Source organism: Enoplosus armatus, chromosome 21, assembly GCF_043641665.1.
Source record: "Enoplosus armatus isolate fEnoArm2 chromosome 21, fEnoArm2.hap1, whole genome shotgun sequence".
Classification (NCBI taxonomy): Eukaryota; Metazoa; Chordata; class Actinopteri; order Centrarchiformes; family Enoplosidae; genus Enoplosus; species Enoplosus armatus.
The window spans coordinates 2,810,969-2,832,417 of NC_092200.1; the positions used below are offsets into that span (position 1 = coordinate 2,810,969).

The 21,449-nt window shown below is 43.8% G+C and overlaps 1 protein-coding gene and 2 non-coding genes across 3 annotated transcripts; 1 reads left to right on the top strand and 2 right to left on the bottom strand.

Annotated features, from left to right (window-relative positions):
* Positions 1-790: 790 nt before the first annotated feature.
* LOC139304529 (cadherin-20-like) lies at positions 791-21,387 on the bottom strand. Its single transcript, XM_070928465.1, has 11 exons — positions 21,172-21,387; positions 17,099-17,393; positions 16,611-16,730; positions 14,122-14,289; positions 12,208-12,395; positions 11,288-11,541; positions 7,180-7,316; positions 4,913-5,034; positions 4,574-4,691; positions 3,661-3,912; positions 791-1,308 (listed from the first exon to the last, which is right to left on the bottom strand). The coding sequence occupies exons 1-11, from the start codon at positions 21,385-21,387 to the stop codon at positions 791-793; spliced, it is 2,388 nt and encodes a 795-aa protein (XP_070784566.1).
* Positions 3,158-3,229, top strand: trnae-uuc (transfer RNA glutamic acid (anticodon UUC)). Its single transcript has one exon. It is a non-coding gene; the product is annotated as a tRNA-Glu (tRNA).
* On the bottom strand, positions 4,427-4,498 carry trnae-uuc (transfer RNA glutamic acid (anticodon UUC)). The gene has a single exon. It is a non-coding gene; the product is annotated as a tRNA-Glu (tRNA).
* Positions 21,388-21,449: the final 62 nt, after the last annotated feature.

Below are 21,449 nucleotides of genomic sequence, written 5' to 3' on the forward strand. Positions count from 1 at the left end.
AACCCACATGGGATCACACGTCGCCGTCTCCTGAACATGTCACGTGACATTTAGAGAACTCTTCGTCACACGGACCGAAAACAAGCGTAGTTACATCATGTATGTCACAACATATACGTGATCTTTTAAAGATCTCCTCACACATCGGCAGTTTAAGTACAGTGTTGGTTGGAAGTACCCAAATAAGTTAGCAAAAAAAAAAATATATAAATACAGCACATGAAACAAATGAATAAATTAGGACCCGCCACAGATGAACCGAAAGAGGACACGTCTCATTGCAGCAATGACTTTTCGCTTTGACTCGGGTCGTATAAAAGCACAAACTCAGAACAGTGGATCAGGATTTCAGAGTTTGTCTCCTGTGTTGCTGAGAGTAAGGGAGTCCTCTCTCATTTTCATCTCTGGCATAAATCGCTCCACACTTTGAACCAAAGGGGCTCCGCCTGTGGCTGGGTCGGGCGGGGGAGTTAACATGTGCTTTGAAGCCGCTCCTTTGCGGGCTTTCGCGAGGCTGCCGATCCAGCCCGTCTCTGAAGCCCGTCTCTGGGGTAGATTTAAAACCAGCTCACACTGCTGCTGCTGCGGGCATCTCAGGCCTTCAAGGCTGTGCAGAATCGAGGCTTCGGCAGGAATTCAAGTGCTGACAGTCGTGGATGTGAACGTGAGCACATCCCGTGCGCCTTCCTTGCACACTTTTTGTCTTTTTGTGTCACTTTCTCTGATGTTTTTGTCTCTCTTTTTGTTGGTGTAATTTATCTCGGATTAAAAAGGCAAATCTTCAGGTGTTCTACCACATCGGAGCGCTGTTAGTCTCCAGCACGCCGTACATCTCGGCGAGCTTTTTAAAGCGAGGTCCCCAGTCGTTGAGATAGTCGTACTCGTGGTCCGTATTGGACGTCCCCGACTGGAGCGAGCTGAGCGACTCGGCGACCGAACCTTCCCCCTCATAGGCATAGGTCTGCAGGGAGTCGTAAGGCGGGGCGCCCGCGTCCACGTCAGCCTCCAGGAGCTTCGCCAGCACATATCCATGAACGTTACTGTCCCCGCCGCCGCCCATGACGCACGCCTGAGGGACGTAACGCGAGAGGCTCTCGATCTCCGGCAGCATGTCCTGTCTCATCTTGCCCAGGGGGTGGTGCGCCTCACGTGGGTTCCACATGGCGGCGATGTCGAAGGCCTCGGTGTCCTCCTCGCCGCCGCCTTCGTCGTCGTAGCGCACGATGTTCTCGTGGACGTTCTCCTCCTCGTCGCACAGGTAGGGCTTCTTGCGGTGGGTGCGCAGGGAGAGCATGAGCAGAATCATCACTGGTCAAAGGAAGAGATAAGAAACAGTCAGCAGAGAGTAGATTTTGTTTTTGGTACTTTCAATGAGAAGCAACAAAGGAGAATCACAAATATTTACGTTTTTATACATCAGATAGATGATGGAACTAATCCTCTAACTGTTTAATGTATTAAATCATTTATAATAACACACATTCACTGGCTTCAGCTTCTTTCATGTGAAAATACGCTTTTATATAATTGCAAATTGAGTGTCTTTGGTTTGGTCTGACAAAACCAGCAATAAGAAGATATCACTTTGGACACTTTGGATTTTTCTAGATAAAACAGTTGATTAACTAAAACATAATCAACAGAGAAATTCTTCTAAATTGTTGCTGCCCAACAATAGAAGAGGTTTGGTGTCAAATCTCTGAAACAGCACAGATTTTAAGGGCTGACAAAATGACGTATAATGGCTTCTCTCACTTTGGACAAGCGTTACATGCCAAGTGTGAAGGCACATGAATTCAGAAAAGTATCATGCAGTTGCCATTAACTGGAATGTCCAGCTAGGAAACATCTTCCTGGTCAGGCCGCACTTTAAACTTGTGTAGTAGAATGTAAAAGTCCCGGGGGCGAGCCTCGGGGCAGCAGTAGGCCTTGATTAAAATCACTGCAGCGCTTTGTTTTACACCCTGACTGTATGATATCTCCTCCAGTGTAAAACAATCAACCTTGAAGCAGAAAATAAACACAACGTGCTGCAATATGAACGATATCAAGATATTATTTAAAATGGTTTATCACCTCAGAAGAGACTCGTTTTGCTGCACGTACACAAGAACCAGATGGAAAAAGGGGTGCGCAGCACGCTTTGGCTCGTCTTGAAGCAAAAAATAGTCTTAATCTCAATAAACTGCCGTCCTGAAACTCAACAAGTACGAGTAGAAATTCTCCGTTTGAAAGAGGAGATAACACAGGAGCATTAGAAGCAGCCAGCTCGGGCATCCCCCTGTGAGATATCGCTGGTGCGGGATTACATTTGGCTTTCTTTTTGCATCCTGGCAAAAGTCTAGCGTTCATTAGCACCAGCTGCCCTTCAGCATCGCACTTTCTTTTCCCCTGGAGGCTGATATGGACCCACTTTATCTCTCCCTGCAGACCTGTACATGTGAGCAGGCGGGCTCAGCAGGTTGACTCACTCTGCTCCACCGAGAGCCGGCGAGACATTTTGTTAAAACATCTTTGCTCGCTGCGAGTGTGAGCTCATTGCTCTGAATAGACATAATAATTCTGGTTTTATTTGATCCATTTCAGCTGAAGGATTCGTCAATATTTGTTAAATATATAAAATACGTTATTAAATGATGATTATTGACTGATAACGTCAATGAAAACTTTTACTATCCTGCCGGCAGTTTTTAAATTGTATCACTTGTTATCAATATTAGTTAATATTGTTAGATTTGAGTTATAATAAAGTACCTATTGGGTCAGCATGTTGATCCATCTAATTCAAATGTTAATGTTTCAAACTCATTTGAGGGTCAAATAAAGTTAAACTTAAATAAACTTTATAAACTTATGCAACGGATAAAAAACTAAATGAAATAAAAAATGTATTGAATGACTTTGGGTGAGGGTGTTTTTTTTTTCATTTCATCTTCTCCAAAACCAAAAACACAAGAGCAAAGATGTAAAAAAAGTGTGTGTTTGTTTGCTAACGTAAACTGCAGTCATTAGCATTTCCTGCTAACTAGCTTACAGTATTTACGTTAGCATCTCTGTTTGCTCTTTGTAGGATTCGGGGGAAATGTACACCCAAGATTGGCCAGTCCTCAACCTAAAGCCTACCTCCAAATTTGAATAATGATATTAGGTGACTATGTCCCATATGGTCTAGCGGTCAGGATCCCTGGTTTTCACCCAGGTGGCCCGGGTTCAACTCCCGGTATGGGAACAGCCACACGCTCATTCATCCTTTATTGGTGCTATAATATATATATATAATATAATGTGACATGTAGCACCTTTAATCACTTCACTTTGACTCTGGTTGAGTGTCCTGCAGCTACAGCAGGAGGCAGAGACAGCTGGTAAAACTGACGGTCACCGGCCGAACATGAGAGACCTGCTTTAGTATCTGTATCTCTGTGAAATCAGGGACAGATTGTTTCAAAAATGGTGGTGAATCTGCCGCTGTTATGAAATAAATTGAATGTGTGCTGTGCAAGAAAAGCTTGACAGGTAGCAACAGTAACTAAGCTCAAGCCTGAACCAAGGCTATGATATGAAATGTTATCTGACATTGTTCCAGGTTAGACATCATAATAGGACAGAAGGCCTCTGGCTCCTCTCTGCGCGTCCTCACAGCAGCAGGTCGTGACTCACCCAGCAGGACAAAGATGCAGGCCAGGATGGCGATGAGGGCTCCTCTGCTGAGGCTCGCGGGAAGGCTGTGCGCCTCGGCGTTGCACGACATGACGTTGCCCTCCTGGTCGCAGCTGCAGACGCGGATGGTCAGCGTGCTGGTGCTGGTCTGGACCGGCTGCTCGCCGTCAGAGATGAAGATGGGCAGGTAGAAGACGGTCTGGTCCTGCTGCGACCAGCCTCCGCGCCGCGTCAGGATCCACGCTGTGTTGTCTGGAAAGAGACAAAGAGGTCAGCGAGAGGTCGAGTCAGCGGAGAGAGACGACAGGTGACTTTTACAGATAACGGGGTCCAGGGCATGTATGAGTTCAAGTTCACAGAAGGTGACTGTGGCAGTTTTATCTTCCTCACTCCGAGGATGTAATACTGCTGGAGAAAATGAAGTGAGGCACTTTCCTGTATATCAAACAGAAAAACTTCCTCTCCTGTACGGGGAGCTGAACCTGAGTGAAAACCAGGAATGGGACGTTTACACCATGAACACTGTATTTACATCGCTACCCATCAATTAAGATCACTATGAATTGGGTATTTCAGGGGTTTTAGATGCACTCAAACAGAGTCATGAGAGATAAAGTGACAGTTATAGGTGATATATGTGAGACTTCAGCAACATTTACACCACTATAGTACCTATATGGAGGTCAAAGTACTAGGGTGGGTTAAAGCCCGGTTAATAATGTGCTACAGTATGACGGCGCTATGAATTCAGTAAGAGATCAAACAGTTCCCATACCGGGAGTCGAACCCGGGCCGCCTGGGTGAAAACCAGGAATCCTGACCGCTAGACCATATGGGACCTGGTCACCTGCTACCTTAATGGGTATCGAGCAGGGTACAGCTAGTGCAGCAGGAAAGTAAACTTTCGATGTACCTTGGTTGTCTCTCAGGGTGAAGTTTGGGTTGTTGGCGGCCTCTGGAGCCAAGCTGTAGTAGAAGTGTTGTCCCCCCAGCGGCTCATCTGGATCCAACGCCGTCACCGTCTGGATCAGCTGGATTAACAGACGCAGAGTTAGAGCCCAGTGGAAGAAAGGCACTGATTCAAAGCACAAAAGTATTAGTAACATGTACTTAAGTATGACGCGTAAAAGTACCCGTTCAGAGTGGATTATTATCAGTTTTACTCATTCATTGATGTTTAAGCAGCATTTTAATATTTACGTAATATAATACGTTTAACGCCGTCATGTCCGACGTTTTCGTGTCTCTGTACCTGCCCAGCTTTGGCGTTTTCACACACATAAGCCTCCAGGTAGGGCGTCAGCGAGGGGGGGTTATCGTTCACGTCCAGGATCCTCACAGCCACCGACACACTGGCGATCTGCGCGGGGTTATCTGCAGGAACAAACACACACACAGCCCATCGGTCAGAAGATGTAAGACGGACTGTGACAAATGACTCTTTGAGGATCCTGCTGAGTTCAGTTTGTGCGGCTCTTAATCTTCCCCTCATTTACAGCGAGCCTGCGGCGCATTAGAGCTCCTCGCGCTCAGATTACACTACTATTATTCTCCATTACCAATCAGCAATTTGCATATCTTAACCAGCTGTGTAATAGGCAATAGAAACGCAATTAGTGGGTAGTAGCCACTTTCTCAGGTTTCATCACATGATCGATCAATCAATGGTGTGACTTTGGCTCCGGAGGTCGAAGCTGCATGCGGCCCTCAGCGCTAACTTTGCTGACGTGTCACCGAAGTGAAGTGGAATCAGTGGTGCGTGAATCCAGTTGGGTTAAAGTACGACGCAGCTCAATTAGGACTGAGTTTCGAAGCTTCGACTGGCCCTTTTTCCACGGAAGACATTTTAACATGTCACAGCAGAAAAGCAAGCAATGACGGCTGCATTCCATTTAGCTGCTTCAGTTTCAGGGTCCCGGTATTGTTAATGTTGTTAGTAACACCTGAGCTTTTCCCACAAGTCAGAATGTCTGCTGTGGAAAAGACAATAAGAATTATGAGAATTTTCTCATAAAAGTACTTCATACTATGATTTTTTTGTGCATGACAAAATGCCCCTTTTCTCATAAAAAATATGACTTCATTCTCATTAGATAACAATTCTTCTTGCAAAATTATGACTTTTTACATTCAATCACAACTTTTGTATTATATTATATAATAGGTATCTCATAATTACTAGATTGGTTTAGTTTGTAATTATGAGATTTCTTTACTTCTGCAAGAATTTCTCACAAAGTATTATGAATTTTGTTGTAATATTTCATTTTATTAGTTTATCCTCAAAATGTCTCCATCTAATTTGTCCAAAAATTACATCTTTGTTCTCAAAAATGTCAATCGTCGTTTGGCATGAATGCAGTTTAAAGTGCTTTACCGTGTAATAAAACTTTAAATAATAACACAAAAAGCAAAAGTAAAAGAAAGTAAAGAGAGAAGAGTAACTAACAGGTGTATGTGAGTGAAAAGAAAAACTCTCTCTCTCTCTCCATCCCTTCCTACCTGTGCCCTCTCTCGCCCTCTCCGTCACATCTTTAATTAGCCACCATGCGAAAAAGTGATTTAATTAGTCATTAATTCAATTACCATCTCCTTTTAGGTGTGTCTACCAAACAAGGAGACAAACAGACAAACAGAGCAGAGGGAGGCGGGTGAAGGTGACTTTCGGTGCCACCAGCTGTGTGCAGCTCTGCAGGGCATCTCCTGCTCGACGTTACGTAACTGCTTCTGTATTTGTGCAAATATATTCACTGTCATCTGGTTTTTTTTTCTCTCTCCACGAATCTCATCAACTCACTTTTGTCTGTAACTTTAAGCCGAACTAAAACTTAAAAATAAGAAGTCAGGTTATATATCTTTGTACTTATTTGGTCCAAACTGTAAGTATGTTTAATCAAAAGTTCCGATTCAGTGCTCGCAATAGAAAGCTAGCTTAGTTAGCTTGCTAGCTTCTACTTCCTGAGTGGAATCCAAACTGAACTTTGGTTCCTCCAAAATATTTAATGTTTTAAAGGTAATCTTTAATCTAATTTAAGCGATAGGCTACATAACCACCGCCATGCCAGCGTGCTGAAAAAGGGGGGAGAAAAAAATCTTTCGGCATCATTGGATTTACTTGGAAGTTGAAAGTGCGTCTATTTCCACAAATATGTCTGCACAGATGTACAAATATATATATTTTAATGCTGCAGTATCAATGTAGTTTACTGTGTGTTCTGACATACTTTGTTAAGAAAAAAACCTGCCAGGATACAAACGTATAAAATCAAGCTTATTTTTCTAGAGTCTGGTGCAGCTACGTGCCATCTCATCCCTTTGTTTGAATACAGATATTTTTTTTTTTAGAAAAGTCTAGAAACTGTGTGATTTCTCTCTATCTGATTTCTAGCAACACACTGAAATATTTTCAGCGTCAGCACTGGCATGACGTGAGGTAAAAACACGCAATTATAGACAGAAATGACTTGATAAGATGGAGATTCTGCATGAGAAAAGCCTGTGTGTGTGTGTGTGACGTACTCATCTCCATGGCGAGGACGGTGATGTTGTGCCAGCCGATCTCCTCTCGGTCCAGCGAACGCACCGTCATCAGCGACCCGGAAGTGATTTCGATGTAGAAGTACTTCTCGGGGTCACTGGACCTCTCGATGGAATACCTGGTGACACAAAATGACACGTGTCACGTGAAGTATCGGCGCTGAATAACGTGCACCTTTTGTGTGTTTTTGGGAGCTTGTAATCCTATCTGGGGGAGGGGGAGGGGGGGGTTACGCTGCACATGCACAATCCAGCATGTGTGTATCTGTGCGATAAGGTGTCAGGCTGGCAGCTTCTGAAGGCACAATAAGAAGAAGAGGCTCCAGATAAAGCTTAATCAGAGTATCTGCCTCCTCTGCCAAACCGGCGCCGGGGATACGCAGACCTGCAGCGTGCCGCCTCGGCTCGTCTCCTGCCACCGCGGGCCGTTTTCCCAAACACTCCTCTGAGAGCGACATGCAACAGCCAGAGAAGCAGCAGAATGTAGAGCACATCCTCTTCCAGGCTGCGGAGCAGAAACCTGTTTATGTAACCATGAGGTGTCCTGTGTTCACACATGGACTGAATTCAACTGGAGCCGCTTCACTCGGCTCTCAGCTGGAAGAATAAAGGTGTGTGTGTGTGTGTGTGTGTGTCAGCGTCAGAGCGAATCACTTCACTTGAGCGTTGAAGTGATTTTGTCGATGAATTGATTAGAGAGTCATTTAAATGACTTGTTGTTTCAAGTCATTTACCAAGTCCTGCTTCTTTTTTTCCCCCGTTTTTTTTCCTTCGTCTAAAAATGTATGACTTAAACAACTAATCTGAAAGTGAAAAAAATAGACATTGTTGTTCCAAGACGATGACGAAAAGCAACACTGCATCTTTTGTTTGGACGAAATAAGCAAACTAAATATGTGACCTTGGTCTGAGGGGACTTTTCAGTGGCATCAACCAGCAGATAATCAGCAGGTTAAAGGCAGCAAGTGTAGATTCTTTATGTGATTACAGCATATTTCAGAATCCTCTGCTCCGTCTCTGGGTTGGATCTTTCAGAGGGATTCTTAAAAAGTTCTTACATACAAGAGCTTCTCATTGAGCTCTTTCTCGTTATATTTTGGCCTGGATGGTTTTCAGGGACGTTTTTTATCTTCAACCGATCCCGATTTCTGAAAGCCGCCACTTAAGATAACTAATGTTTTTAGACTGAAGTTGCGCAAATTCAGTCTTTTACGCTAAAAATGTAAACGTTTATGTTATCATCTGAAGGTGGAGTAGTCTTAAAAACACTGAATCTCGCCATTCAAAACCAATAATCTCTATATTTGGGACCTTCTGACATGATTGCGTGTGTTCACGGGGTTGTTTGCAGTGTGTGTTTCGGACTGTGTGCCGACAGGGAACAGTCGTGACTGGCACATCCGCGGCTGGCAAGGATCTCCCTGAAGGATCTCTATTAATATCACTCCTCCACAGCCATGAGGAGGGGCTACTGTGTGTGTGTGTGTGTATGAATGAAAAAGTGTGTGTGTGTGTGTGTGTGTGTGGGTTCAGATATATCTGCCAGTCATGCTGCTGTCGGTAAAGGACAGAAGGATGTAGAATGGAAATGAGACAGACAGAGAGACTGAAGGTCACCTGCTGCTTGTTATCTGTCATCTGATGTTGTTGTTGCTGCTGCTGCAGTATCTGGCCTCAGCTCCTCACTGTCACCCCCCCCAACTGACTCCTCAGCTATCTGGCTGCTTGTGCTGTAACTCCTCCTCATGCCCCGACTTTTTGAAAAGCTCTCTCACTGATTCACCGTCACAATAATGCAGCGCCAGCTCTGGGGGAGTCAGATCGGAGCTTTAGCTGCGTCGGGGTCTGACGGAGTCCCTCTCTCTCCAGGGATCAGAGAGCTCCTCGAGCATCAAAGAGTTTAGAGCAGTGGTTCCCAACCTGGAGGTCGAGCCGAGATGTTCAACAAAATCCTCATGATCATGACATATGTAATGTTTTTGATATCAATATATATTGTAATACAGTACATTTTATATTTCAATCTAGAAACCGATTAAAGGAGGAGTCAGGCTTAGATTTAGGTTGGGCTCATTACTTTAACCTTTGCCTTTGTCTCACTCACACACTGAAGTTAACTAAGAGTTCACAGCCATGCCAGCAGCTCTGTGAGGCTGTACAGCTGTGCTTTGAGCTAAATGCTAACGTCAGCATGCTAACATGCTCAAAACATCCTCGTAACGCATTTGCAAGCCCGATTTTTTTAAAGTATTTTAAATCCGGCATTGTTTACATCCATGTTTACATGCTTACTGTGTCTTAACTCTTCCTTTCCTTTGCTGGCACGCTGCAGCATATCTTTGCATGTTGCCACCACCTGTTGATCAGTGGAATAGTGTGAAACCATTGGCAGGAATGTGAAAACGGGGACCCACTCATAAACAGTTTCTCCGTAGCGCTACTAGAGAAGAAAAATCCACATTCCAGCTAGCGTCTTCGAAAACTCCCTCAATGCCTTACCGATGCAAGGATTTGCTTTTAGGTGTGTAAGTTGCACTTATGTGACACTTCACTTGTCAGGGGAAACGATGAGGGTTCAGAAGTGTCTGAGATCTCAACTCACTGTTGACTGTTTGTTGTGCAGTGAATGAGCGAATGAGGAAGATAAACTGCCGAGTGTCCACGCAGACAGAGGAGTTTAGCAACACACACACACACACACACACACGCTAACATCGTGTCACTTACATCCATTTCCTGTGCACTACTTTTAGCCCTAATCGAGGTTGTAAAGCGGACAGCTGGGACGGGGTGCAGCCTGTGCCATGTGAAACACTCATTTACTGCCGCAGTCATTGATTCCGTCAGATGATTAATAGCCTAATTAAAGGCTTTATGTCTAATTAGTTTATGAGAGGTGCAGTCTGGACAGTAAACCCACCACGCGACATCTGTTCTGTTAGAGCACAAAACATACTCTCCAATAATTGAGAGAAGTCAAAGTCCTCAGCTTCTAGTCTCTCTGTGTGCGGACTAATTGCTGGATGTTGAAACGTATCAGGGTTGTTATTAACATTATTATGTTTGTCCTCCTCATCCTCGCCTCCATCAGCATCAGCCGCCCCACTATGGAGCTCTCAAACACACACACACATGTTGATAAATGGTGTCTCAGTCGTAGCTGCTGAGAGGAGTCATGTTGTGATGCTGCCCCCTGCTGGCGATCAGGTAACAGCACATCTACAAAGTTTAAATTCTAATTTAATGTTCTGATAACAGTTAATTCACTTTACCCACATAATGCTTTATTATTACAGCCTGTCCCAGCATGCATTGGGGGAAAACACCCAGGACAGGCGAGGCACTTAAAATGGTTTTTCATGTATAAATTATATTATTGGCACTCATTTTATTTGGATATTGATGAGACTAAAACAGCCAAAATTGTTTTAGTGTTATTGCCATTTTTAATTGAAGGAGTTGTCAAATCCATTGGATCCTTTTCATGAGGTGCATATATTTACTTTGTATTTGTCACCTTGGTTTAATTAAGGTATAATTAATCACAGGTGCAGTAGCTCATGAATGCAACTCTCATATCTGAGATTTCAGAGCCTCTCAGCTGCACTTGAATCTACCATAAATCAGTAAAAGACATTTCAAATACTTCTTCTGGTTTAGAAAAATAACACAACATAAGTTTGCTGTGATAAAGTAGGTTCACATTTTTCTACCTCACCAACATAAATATAAAAAAGAACAAAACACCAGTTTGATCTTGTAAAACATGAAGAGAAAAACAGACTTTCAGTGGATGATTGCTACGTTTTCCTGTTAGACTTTTGAATACAAATAATACTGAACACAACTGTATAATTTACATGATTTACTTTGCTGAATGACCCGATTTGTGCTTTTGAGGTTAATTTCTTTGGTGCATTTGGGGTATTTAATGGCTTATTTGGACTATAAACTGTAGATGCAACTTGCAAATAACATGGACAGTAAATAAGTTTGCAGTGAAGGCAAATGTGAAATTGTGTTCAGACTCACAGTTGATTGTTTCTGTGGAAAGCAACGAGTGGAGCTATAAAAGCCACGTTTTCCTCACCTCACAGTGTTGTTGGCGGCATCGGGATCCCTCGCTGACACCGTCTTCACCACCGTGCCGATCTCAGCGTCCTCTGGCAGCTCGATGTAGTACGCTGGCAAATCAAACAGCGGTGGCTCGTCCACGTCCTCCACGCTCACGTGCACGATGGTGACGTCCTTGAAGGGCCCGCGGTGGCGTAATGCAGGGTCCAGGTGGGTGTTGGCGCCCTCCACCTTCAGAGTATAACTGGGCTTGCTCTCAAAGTCCAGTGGCTGGAGGGTGAACACACAGAAAGGCGTTACACAGATGAAACATGTCATGGTTACTGAGCTTTTGCTGCACTTTGGCTGCAGTTTTAAACACAAGTTGGCAAATAAGTCACGCCAGTTAAAAGGATTCTCAGTTATAATTCCTTGAAGAAACACTTGAATTTGTGCCAGTTTGATGTTTAAGAGTGAATCTGCCGCAGTAGTATATATACAGTAGAGGTCAACCTTGTGTCAGGGCAAAAATGTCCAGTACAAGATCATCGGGGGGGGTAATAACATGCCAGGACAAACTGATGAAGGATGCTACAGAAAGGTGAAGAGATCAAGACAGATGTTTCTTCAAAAAAGTGAAACTTAAAAGTATTTATTTTAGTGCCGAATTTACCAAAAGACACTGAGAATCAAGAAAGGGTTGCAGACAGCACTTTACCAGTCTTGTAATGTTTGGTGCTCTCAAGGAAAAATTAAATTGCCATATTTTTAAATGGAGTTTTGTAACTTTCTCCCTGTATGATTTTCGGGGTTCGTATCAGGGTTTCAAATATCAAATGAGACTCTGATTAACATTAATTCAGATAAAAGGGATGATTAGGGATTATCTGTATTATCTATTACCTGCAACTTGCATAATAAAAATGTGGATTTTTCTTTATCAGTTTGCCTGTGTACCTTTTTCACCATGATGATACCAAAAAGGTTGGTGGGGTCTGTGCTGATGTCAAAGGTGTCCCTTCCATCTCCATCGATGATGCTATACTTCATCTCAGCGTTGATCCCGATGTCCCTGTCCTTCGCCCAGATACGACCCACCACTGTACCCACAGGAGCCGACTCTGGGACGCTCATCTGATACAGCCCTGAGGAAATAAATGAACAGGATGATCATCCGGTCATACCTTTTCCATCTGTTTCACTTTTGTTATCCTCTAGAGGGAGCCAAACCTCTTCCATCACCTCTGTGGCTGTTCTCTCTCCTCAAAATCACATCTCAGACAGCTTAAAATAAATGGCTCCATAAACGCCTCACAATTGGGTTATATACTGTCTCGTGGGCCAGCTTCAATTTCATCTACCGTTTAACCTCAAAGAAGAGGTGACAGCTGCCCAATTTGTGGCGCTCCCTGCAGTCCAAAGTGAAACGCCTGCACATTGTGCTTGACAGAGGGGAATCCCTGAAGCTCTTCACAACCGATCAAAGTTCTATCGAAGTGATGGCACTAATTGGTGGGGGACTAGTGATGGAAGTGGAAGTGGGTGGCGGCGGGCGTTTTCTTTGTCTAGGAGTGAAGCCACCCGTCGGCCAGGAAGAGATGACCGCGGACAGCTAGACAACCCCTGACCTCAGGAAGACGGTAATGAGAGGAGCAGAAATGGGGATAATCAAAGAGACAGCATGGGCCGACTGGTGGCTGAGGGAGGGGAGGGAGGGGAGGAGGCCAGGGGGTAAATGGCCTGGGACTGGTGGCCAGAAGAGGACAGAGGGAGAAGGGCAGGGGGGCCAACAGCTTGGATGCTCGAGAGAAATGAGGTGTGTAGATGTGGAGTCACCCATATAAAACTGTAAACTCTCATGGTGTGTGTGTGTGTGTGTGTTCACACGTGGCTTGCAGATGCTGCAGTCTCATGTTTTACTGCGTGCAGGCATTCGCTGCTGAAACAAGCTGCCAAGTCAAACCAGGAGTCAAGTATCAGCCCCGAAACAAAACTGTGTGCTGTTTCTGAAATTCAAGTGAAATTCAGGGTCACCTGAGGGCTTTGACAAGAGGTTTAAGATGCTGTTCAGCCGCTAATGTCTGCGCGTGGGGTTAGAGATTTAACAATGCAGTAAGCTCACGATTCGGTACAATATATAATACAGGGTTCGCTGTCAACTCATGATAATCTTAAGGGAATATTCATGTTGGAATGAAAACAAACTGAGACAAAACAAAACTACTTATTCATTTCATCCTTAAGCGTAAAATCAGGACTTTATCTGCATAATACTAAACTGAATAATACAAAATATACGTATATGAGAATGTCAATCCTCATGAAGATCAGATTTTTTACTTTAAATTAATCAGCAACTAGAAATTTCCAAAATTCAGTGGTTTCAGCCTCTCTAACATGAGGATTTGCTGTTTTAAGTGAATATCTTTGGGTTTTGGGGACAAAACAAGACACTTGAAGACGTCACCATGGACTCTGGGAAACTGCGATATTATTTTCTGACATTTTATAGACAAAATAAGAGAAAATCATTTGCAGATCAATCGCTAATGAAAAGAATCCTTAGCTGCAAACAATACTTTGTCATAACTGATCAGGTTTAGCTGATATTGCGATCTATTGAGGCATTTAGTCACATTTTTGTATTGTGATGTATTACGGCACAATGTAGTCTTGCACCTGTTTCTCCACTGTTGAGAGAAACTGATGAGAACTCGTGAACTTTGCTTCTTCTTCAGCTGTGAGCGTATCAGGAGGGATTAGAGAAAGGTGAAGTGGGTTCAGGTAGAGAAAGGTGAATCAGGAAAGAAAGAAAAATGGGAGAATAATAAGACAGACTGCAGTGAGGAGGAAGCGTTCTCCGTCTCTTACTCTGGTCAAACATGGGCGGGTTGTCGTTAATGTCGCCGAGCGTGATGTTGACAGTGGTGGTGCCCGCGAGCCCCCCCAGCTGGCCGCCCATGTCCTTGGCCTGGATGACCACAGTGTAGTTTTCTCTGGTCTCCCGGTCCATGTCTGCCAGGGACACACGGACTACGCCTGAGGAGGGAAGCCAAGACCGAGAGAGGGTAAGAAAGACACGAGGTGAACTGAAGGTCAGCAACACAGAACAGATTAGGGTCATGTGTCCTGGAATGTCGACGCTCCCAACGGACCGGACCAAAGGATGCTCGAGTGGTTTATAAGTAAACTTGTCATTCTATCGTACTTTTTCAGCAAAGACTTAGTTTAATCACAGGGTGTCTCGTTTAAAGCTGCACCATTTTCCCTTTTTCGGGATGAAGGATTGGAGATTTCTTGGTTAAAATAGCAACATTTCTGCACGTAAAACCTCAATTATTCACATGTAATTGAGTTAACATGTTTTAAGTGTGCATGACAAAGACTTCAGATAAGCAAAGTATGTAAGTAAGTAAATCTAAAGCATAAACTTAAGCATAGTAGCTTCATGAAGAGTCAATTATTAGTTTCCACGGTGGGAGAGTATTTGTAAAAGTCAGACGCATTTGAACTGTAAGAAAAGATTTAACACTCAGTACAATAACCAGGTTATTGCAGAGCACATATCCGACCTTGGCATCTCTACGCCACAATGTACAACGCATTACTACCGAAGACATCCATACATGGACAAGTTTGTTAGACACAGCACAATCTAAACAAGTGATGTTTTGTGCTGAAGAGTAAGAAAAGGAGAGGATGTAATATTGCTCAGGGTTAGAGCTATATGTGTTAAAGTTGTACATCGTGTTCTCGCCAATAAAAGACTCAGTGCTGTGCTTATAGCCGAGTCGGGGGGGGGGGCTGATTGATAGCTGTAGAGCCACTTGTGCTTCAGTGATGGATGAACCTACAGCGGCAGCGGTCTGAGAGGCTGCTGATGGGCAGCGCAGCCTGAGAAGTTTGGCAACACATTTCTGTGCTGACAAACAAGGAAATGAGGCAGCTGTGGTAAACAATGGCCAGTGACTCTCTGCTTTTAGGAAGCTAATAGATTTTTGGAAGCGGTGGCTGGAGTTATGAATGCTGCAATGTTGCAGTTAGATATTAAAGCTCAAGGAGGTTGAGCTCCTCATTTACAAGTTTTGTATACTTTATTTTTATTGCTGCCTCCGTGCTTAATTGGTTTGTTACACTCTATGGCCAAAAGTATGTGGACACCTGAACATTACATCCATAACGGCCTCCACACTTCTGGTGTCCCCATACTTTTGGTGATTGGAAATTGATTTAATACTAATACTTTTATCTATTTATTTTACGATTCATTCAATTATTCAATTACCTCCTTCAGGAACAGTTTGACATTTTGGGAAATACACTTAGACTTAGATGAGAAGATTGATACCACTCTCTTGTCTGTGCGTTAAGTACGGAGATCGAGACAGGAGGTGATTAGCTTAGCTTAGCATAAAGACTGGAAGCAGGGGGAAACAGGTAGCTTGGCTTTTTTTTTCCATAGTTAAAAAATAAAATGTCTTTTCGTGTGCGGATTAAACAAACAAGATACACAGTGTTCAGTAAGCTAGCTGTCTTTCCCTTCCTCTCTATGCTAAGCTAACCTAATTGTCTCTTGGTTCCAGTTCATAGACACGAGACTGGTATCAATCTTCTCATCTGACTCTCGACAATAAAGCAAATAAGCTTAATGATATGTTGATATGATAGCATTGTTTGCTAAATGATTGGCAGCAATGTAAAGTATGTTTGGCTTGTAATAAACATCGCCATGGTCTGAATGACAAATGAGGACAAATATATATATATATATATATATTTTTCCTCTTATGAGACAGTTTCTTGATCCACTCGATCACTTCACCACGAGGGGCTGCCTGTCTTATTCTGTCCTCATTTTCAACAGAGAAGTCACACTCTGAGCTCAGCACATCTTTTATTTTTGTGCCAGGAGTTTTTGAGATACTGAAAGTTACAACAAAAGAGCGCCGTGTTTCAGACAAGTGTTTGGTAGTCTCGTAGCAACAACAGGAGCCACGCTGAGCTTCCCACATTCAGGGCTGGTTGGTATACACAGGGGCTTAAAGTGTGGACTGCTAAAATCAGAATGTGGTGCAATTACAGTGTGATACAGTGTTAGAAACAAGGTGGGGGAATTAACAGTAGCTGTCAGCTGAGTGCTAGTTAATCCTGACTGCCAGCGGTAGTTTGTGGACTTTATCAGGTCATCTAACATCATTCACACTTATTACAAATTCATATGGAGCTCATAAAATAGTTAAAGTGGCTGTTGAAGTTTGAAATCCATCAGACGCTACATGTAATGGATCAAAATGCTGGTTTCCCTGGTTACAGATTGAGTGTTATCTAGAGGGAGTTTTGCAGCATGTGTGCCGTCATACCAGTCTTGGCGTCCACTGAGAAGTAAGGCTGGCCCTCCAGGATGCTGTAGACCACACGAGCGCTGTTGCCATACGTGGGGTCGTCGGCATCTGTAGCGGTCAGCTGGATCACAGAAGTTCCTGGGTAAACATAGAGGCAAAGGTGAGGAGGAGTGGGCAAAATGAGAATATCAAACGCCAATATCAACGTATAAATCAAAGAAGTCATTTTGGAGTTTTTACACGTGCGGCTGGAGCAGCTCCAGGAATTAAATATGCTTATTTACTTCAAAGTAACCACAAAAGTAGGTTCATGAATAGTGAATGCAGCAGATGGAGACGAGCCTGCAAGAACAAACCACAACGATGACTCTGCAGGACTATTATGTACTTTGCTATTGTTCACCAAGGCCGCTCCCTTAACAACAAAAACCTCAAACATGCTCAGGCAACAGTTCAGTTTCTGTCTCCATCCATCTGTCTGCCTTCCTCCCCCGCCCCCCGCTCACCTATTTTGGACATTTCGGGGACAGATGCCTGGTAGGGCCCGTCCAGAAACCTTGGCTCGTTGTCGTTGATGTCCTGGATCTTCACAATAAACTGGGACTCAGGCTCCAGAGGCCTGTCCGTGAGGCGGTTGCGAGCCTGGGCGCGGAGGATGTACTGGGCCTTCACCTCTCGGTCCAGCCTCTGGATGGCGTGGATGTCCCCGGTGCTGTCGTCGATGGTGAAGGTGGAGCCAGCTCCCTCGCCCGTCAGGATGTACTTAATGGAGCCGTCGCCTTTATCCATGTCTGAGTGGAGCTGTGGAGATGTTCACCGAGATGTTTCAGCCAAAAAAGGTTTTATTTAACAAATATTTAACATTTAAGTTGCTTCGGAGACATTGCAGGGCTTTTGGAAGCAACATGGGACAACTAAAAGCGTTCCCAAGTTGTCAAATCTTTACCCAAACTGCTTTTGCCTTGGTCAAAAAAGAAAATGCAAGCGGGATCAGTCTCAAAAATCATGACAGCATATCCCAGACAAAACTACATCAACAAAGTGTAACAGTGGTCACAAGTTGAATCTAAAAGACAGTCCAAAAGTATTAGAACAGTGACATGTTTTTGAGGACATTTAATTAGGTCACATCCCCTAATTTTAGAGCGACGCAGCAGCACAGTGATCCTAAACATACAGACAATTCAACCAAAGGACTTTTTGGGGCCAAACAGTGGAAAGTTCTTGATCTGAATCCAGCTGAAAATGTGTTAGTGAGGTTCAGGCCTGGTAGAGAATAAAACCAAGTGCTGATTTCTATAGTCAAAAGAAAATGAATCCAAACCGATTAATGATGCAATCTTTGTTTGCAGCGTCTTCAATGTGGGGATGCTGCTTTCTCTGTATTGTAGTAAAAATAAAATATATTTTAACCAGTGGGTAAATTAACTCTAGACCTCCAGGGGTGGTGTGTGGTTATATGCGTACCTTAATACTGCGGTTGTAAGTAGACATCTAATCACAGCTTACAGCCCGATTGTTGCCATGGGCACTGCAGTGCAATCAGAAGCCTTTTGTGGCCTGTAAGTGCAAATGCCAGCCTGTTGATGTGCAATCACTCCTTACTTTGTACTTAGAGGGTCTCTGTGTATGATGAGCACTTACTGCCATCACTGTGGCAGAACAGAATTAAATGCCCCTATTGACATCTGCCTCGTATATAAATCAACAGCCAGCACACAACACAGCACCGACAAAAAAATACCCCCGCTGACTAAACACACTCTGCTTTCGAGATACTCGCTGCGGCCTTTCGTGGTCTGGGGCCACTAAGTGAAATGACCAAGCTGAGGTTTGTCGAACTGCTAAAAGTTTGCAGCTACAGCATTCACTGTTGTTATTCAGGTGATAGTTCAGCAGCAATCACAATACCTATCATTCCCCAAGCAGCAGACAATACAGCTTTTCCTATCTGTTCGGACAACTCTCTGCTGCAAAGCGCCGCGCAGCCCAACTCGGCCTGGAATATATTTTTTAATCAACACCCCATTGTGGGCTTCAGCCCCGTGTCTCGTGGTGATATATCTCAGACCGGTGCCTTCCCTCCGCCTTATCCACCTTCCCCCGTACTGACTCTTAATGTCCACCCGAGCTTATGAAAAGAGGGAGTTTGACACTCAGGCTATCAATTACCTGCTCGGTCTCAGCCCCGGCCCAAAGCCCAAATCTCCGACATCCCCACGGCTTTGAATACTAAGCTGAAGGGGGGGAAAAAACCCTTGGGGTGGGGGACTACACTACATGTTTCTCCAGCTTTGTCATATCCTACAATACCTTTCTGCCTTGAGTGGCTCTCTGGGTAGTAGCCTGGCCTGTCAGACTCACTTATTTTATTCTGCTTGAAAAAATTAGGGTGGGCGGCTTGAAAAGAATCAGTGAAGAAACACTAAATGGGGAAGAAGAAGAGGTAAGATGGAAGTGAATACGCTACAGCAACTGTAAGGAATATTTCATACCACATAAGCAGATACAGTACTTTTTTCTACAGCACTGGCGACACTCTCTCAGGACTTGTTACTCCTCTATCTGGTCTTAGCACTTGACGTTTTGGAATCCAGCATTTTCCTCGGTATTCCCGGTGGCGGGGAAATTATTCCAGACACTAATTAGGCAGGTTTGCGTCACATCCAAAGGGAAATTTCAGAGGATGACGGTTAGCACTGCAGTGTTTTAAAAGTCGATGAGGACTACTGAGGCAACGGGCAAATTCAATCAAACGTCTGGAATCTGTGTTTTAAGATCAGGGCGGCATATTTTTTTTTTTTAGGAATTTGGGAAAAGAAAGTGTTTACATCTCTGCGTACATTACGGGCACTGAGAGCTCTGCTGGAATCACGCTTTGCCATTTCAATGTGAATAATGTAAAGGTAAGGTAAGGTAAATACATCAGGCACGGATATTATCTGAATTTAAAATAATTGACATGCAATACAATAAAGTATTTGATCAGTACTCTTCTCGGGGGTCATTGCTCATTCAAGGGGGACAATAAGCACTACTGTAAAAACTGAATATGTTGTTATATATATATATATATATATATATGTTAATGTTATATTGAATTACACTAAAGAAAGTACACCTCTATGTATCACCGAAGCTGAAATGTGCCCCTGACAATATTTTGTCTCTATGTTACCCGAAGTCAACTAACTTTTCAAAACATTATTCAAAATTTGCATTAATTTAATGATGACTGACAGTTTTCCACTTAATGGTAATAATGACAAACTGCTGGTAAGACAGACTGACAGTTAAAGCTGAAGGCAGATCAGATATAATCTAAATTGACCCTCTTCACAGCTCTCAGTCTTTCCGTTAGCTGCTGAGCTAACGCTACGTTAGCTAACATTACAGTTTAACTGACTGATAGGACAAGCTACTGCTGAGCCCTGAATGTCCAAAGATATTGATCGAGGTGATTAAAATATTGATTTGGTTGTGCTTGAAAGTATAACTAAAGGATTCTGACTATTAATTATCTGCTGACGTTGAGCGTCAGTTAGCAACTGCTACCTAGCTAAAACGTACTGGAAAATGGCAAGCGCAGGCAGCTAATGCTAGATACTTTGCACACACTCCTACTTTGTTGTTTTTGTTGAACAGCAAAAACAATCCTCGCTTTAGTTTTAAATGTCATAACGATAAAGAGCGGCATTTCTTTCCGTAACAAAACCGTCTTTGGAGCGCACAGATACTGGATTACCATGCAACACACATCATTTGTAGTTTAGCCATGATTTTATGGAGGATAATTGGCCACAGAGAGGTCAAAATGACAGGATATTTTATGTTTCAAGGGGATCATTTTTGCAATGGCGCGCTCTGGCTCCAACACTTTACATATATCTTAAAAAGCTTCAACAAAAAACACTTTTTTTGGTGATGGAATAGTAATTTTCATTGCCATTTGCAAGATTGCCGTGTCTCTCCGCTGATGATGACTGGCCTTACAACTATTGATCAAATGTTCAATTCACTTTAGCGTCTGAGCGATCAAAGTGCTCCTTTGTGAGCATCCCTCGTCTGCTCTTTTCAGAGCATGTCGGTTGTGCTGCGGACGTGCCATCCACTTCTGTGGAGCGGAGCTGACTGAGTGAAGCCTTGGTTCGAGTCAATTAACTCAATCACTGCTGTCTGGCTCTGGTTCAAAGTGGACAGAAGAGAGGCTGTCTTAGTATGGACACAGTGCACCCAGGGATTAAATTGGGATTTTCTTTTTTTTTTTGTGCTATCGTTGAAGTTTTGCGTCTGCCCACCCATGATCTTCTCTTTTGCATTCATGCGCTCAGCTCTGGCCGAGCAGCAGATGACCTCCAGGCTGCCGAGCTCCCATATAGATATTTTGGTTTGCACTGTTTGAACTGTCTTTGCAACACCTACACTGAGACAAGTGCACCAAGCCGGAAAGGTCACGCTGAAGAGCTGCTCCCCTACCGGGCCAGAAACCTGTACGCTTTGCATTTCTTCTGGTTACACCTTGATGTGTGTGCATACACGTGTGCAAGCTCATACAATACAGTATGTGGTCAACACTGACCTTTCCAATGTAAAGTGGTTCCAGTCCGGTGTATTCCTCCAGGACAAAGAACTGGTTCCACACCCAGCCTCTCTTCACCCTCTGGAGCAGTGCTGAGCTGCCTGCATCCTCCTCTGCGGGCTTACCCACAATGCTGTGGGGCAGAAGGGTCAAAATGCAGAGGGCCACAGGGAGCAAGGTGCTGGCAACCGCTGGAAGATGCGACCGGTCTCCCATTGTTAAGAGCAGAGTAGTGTTTGAAAAGACTTTTCCTCTTCACGAGTGCAGTTGTTTCCTTC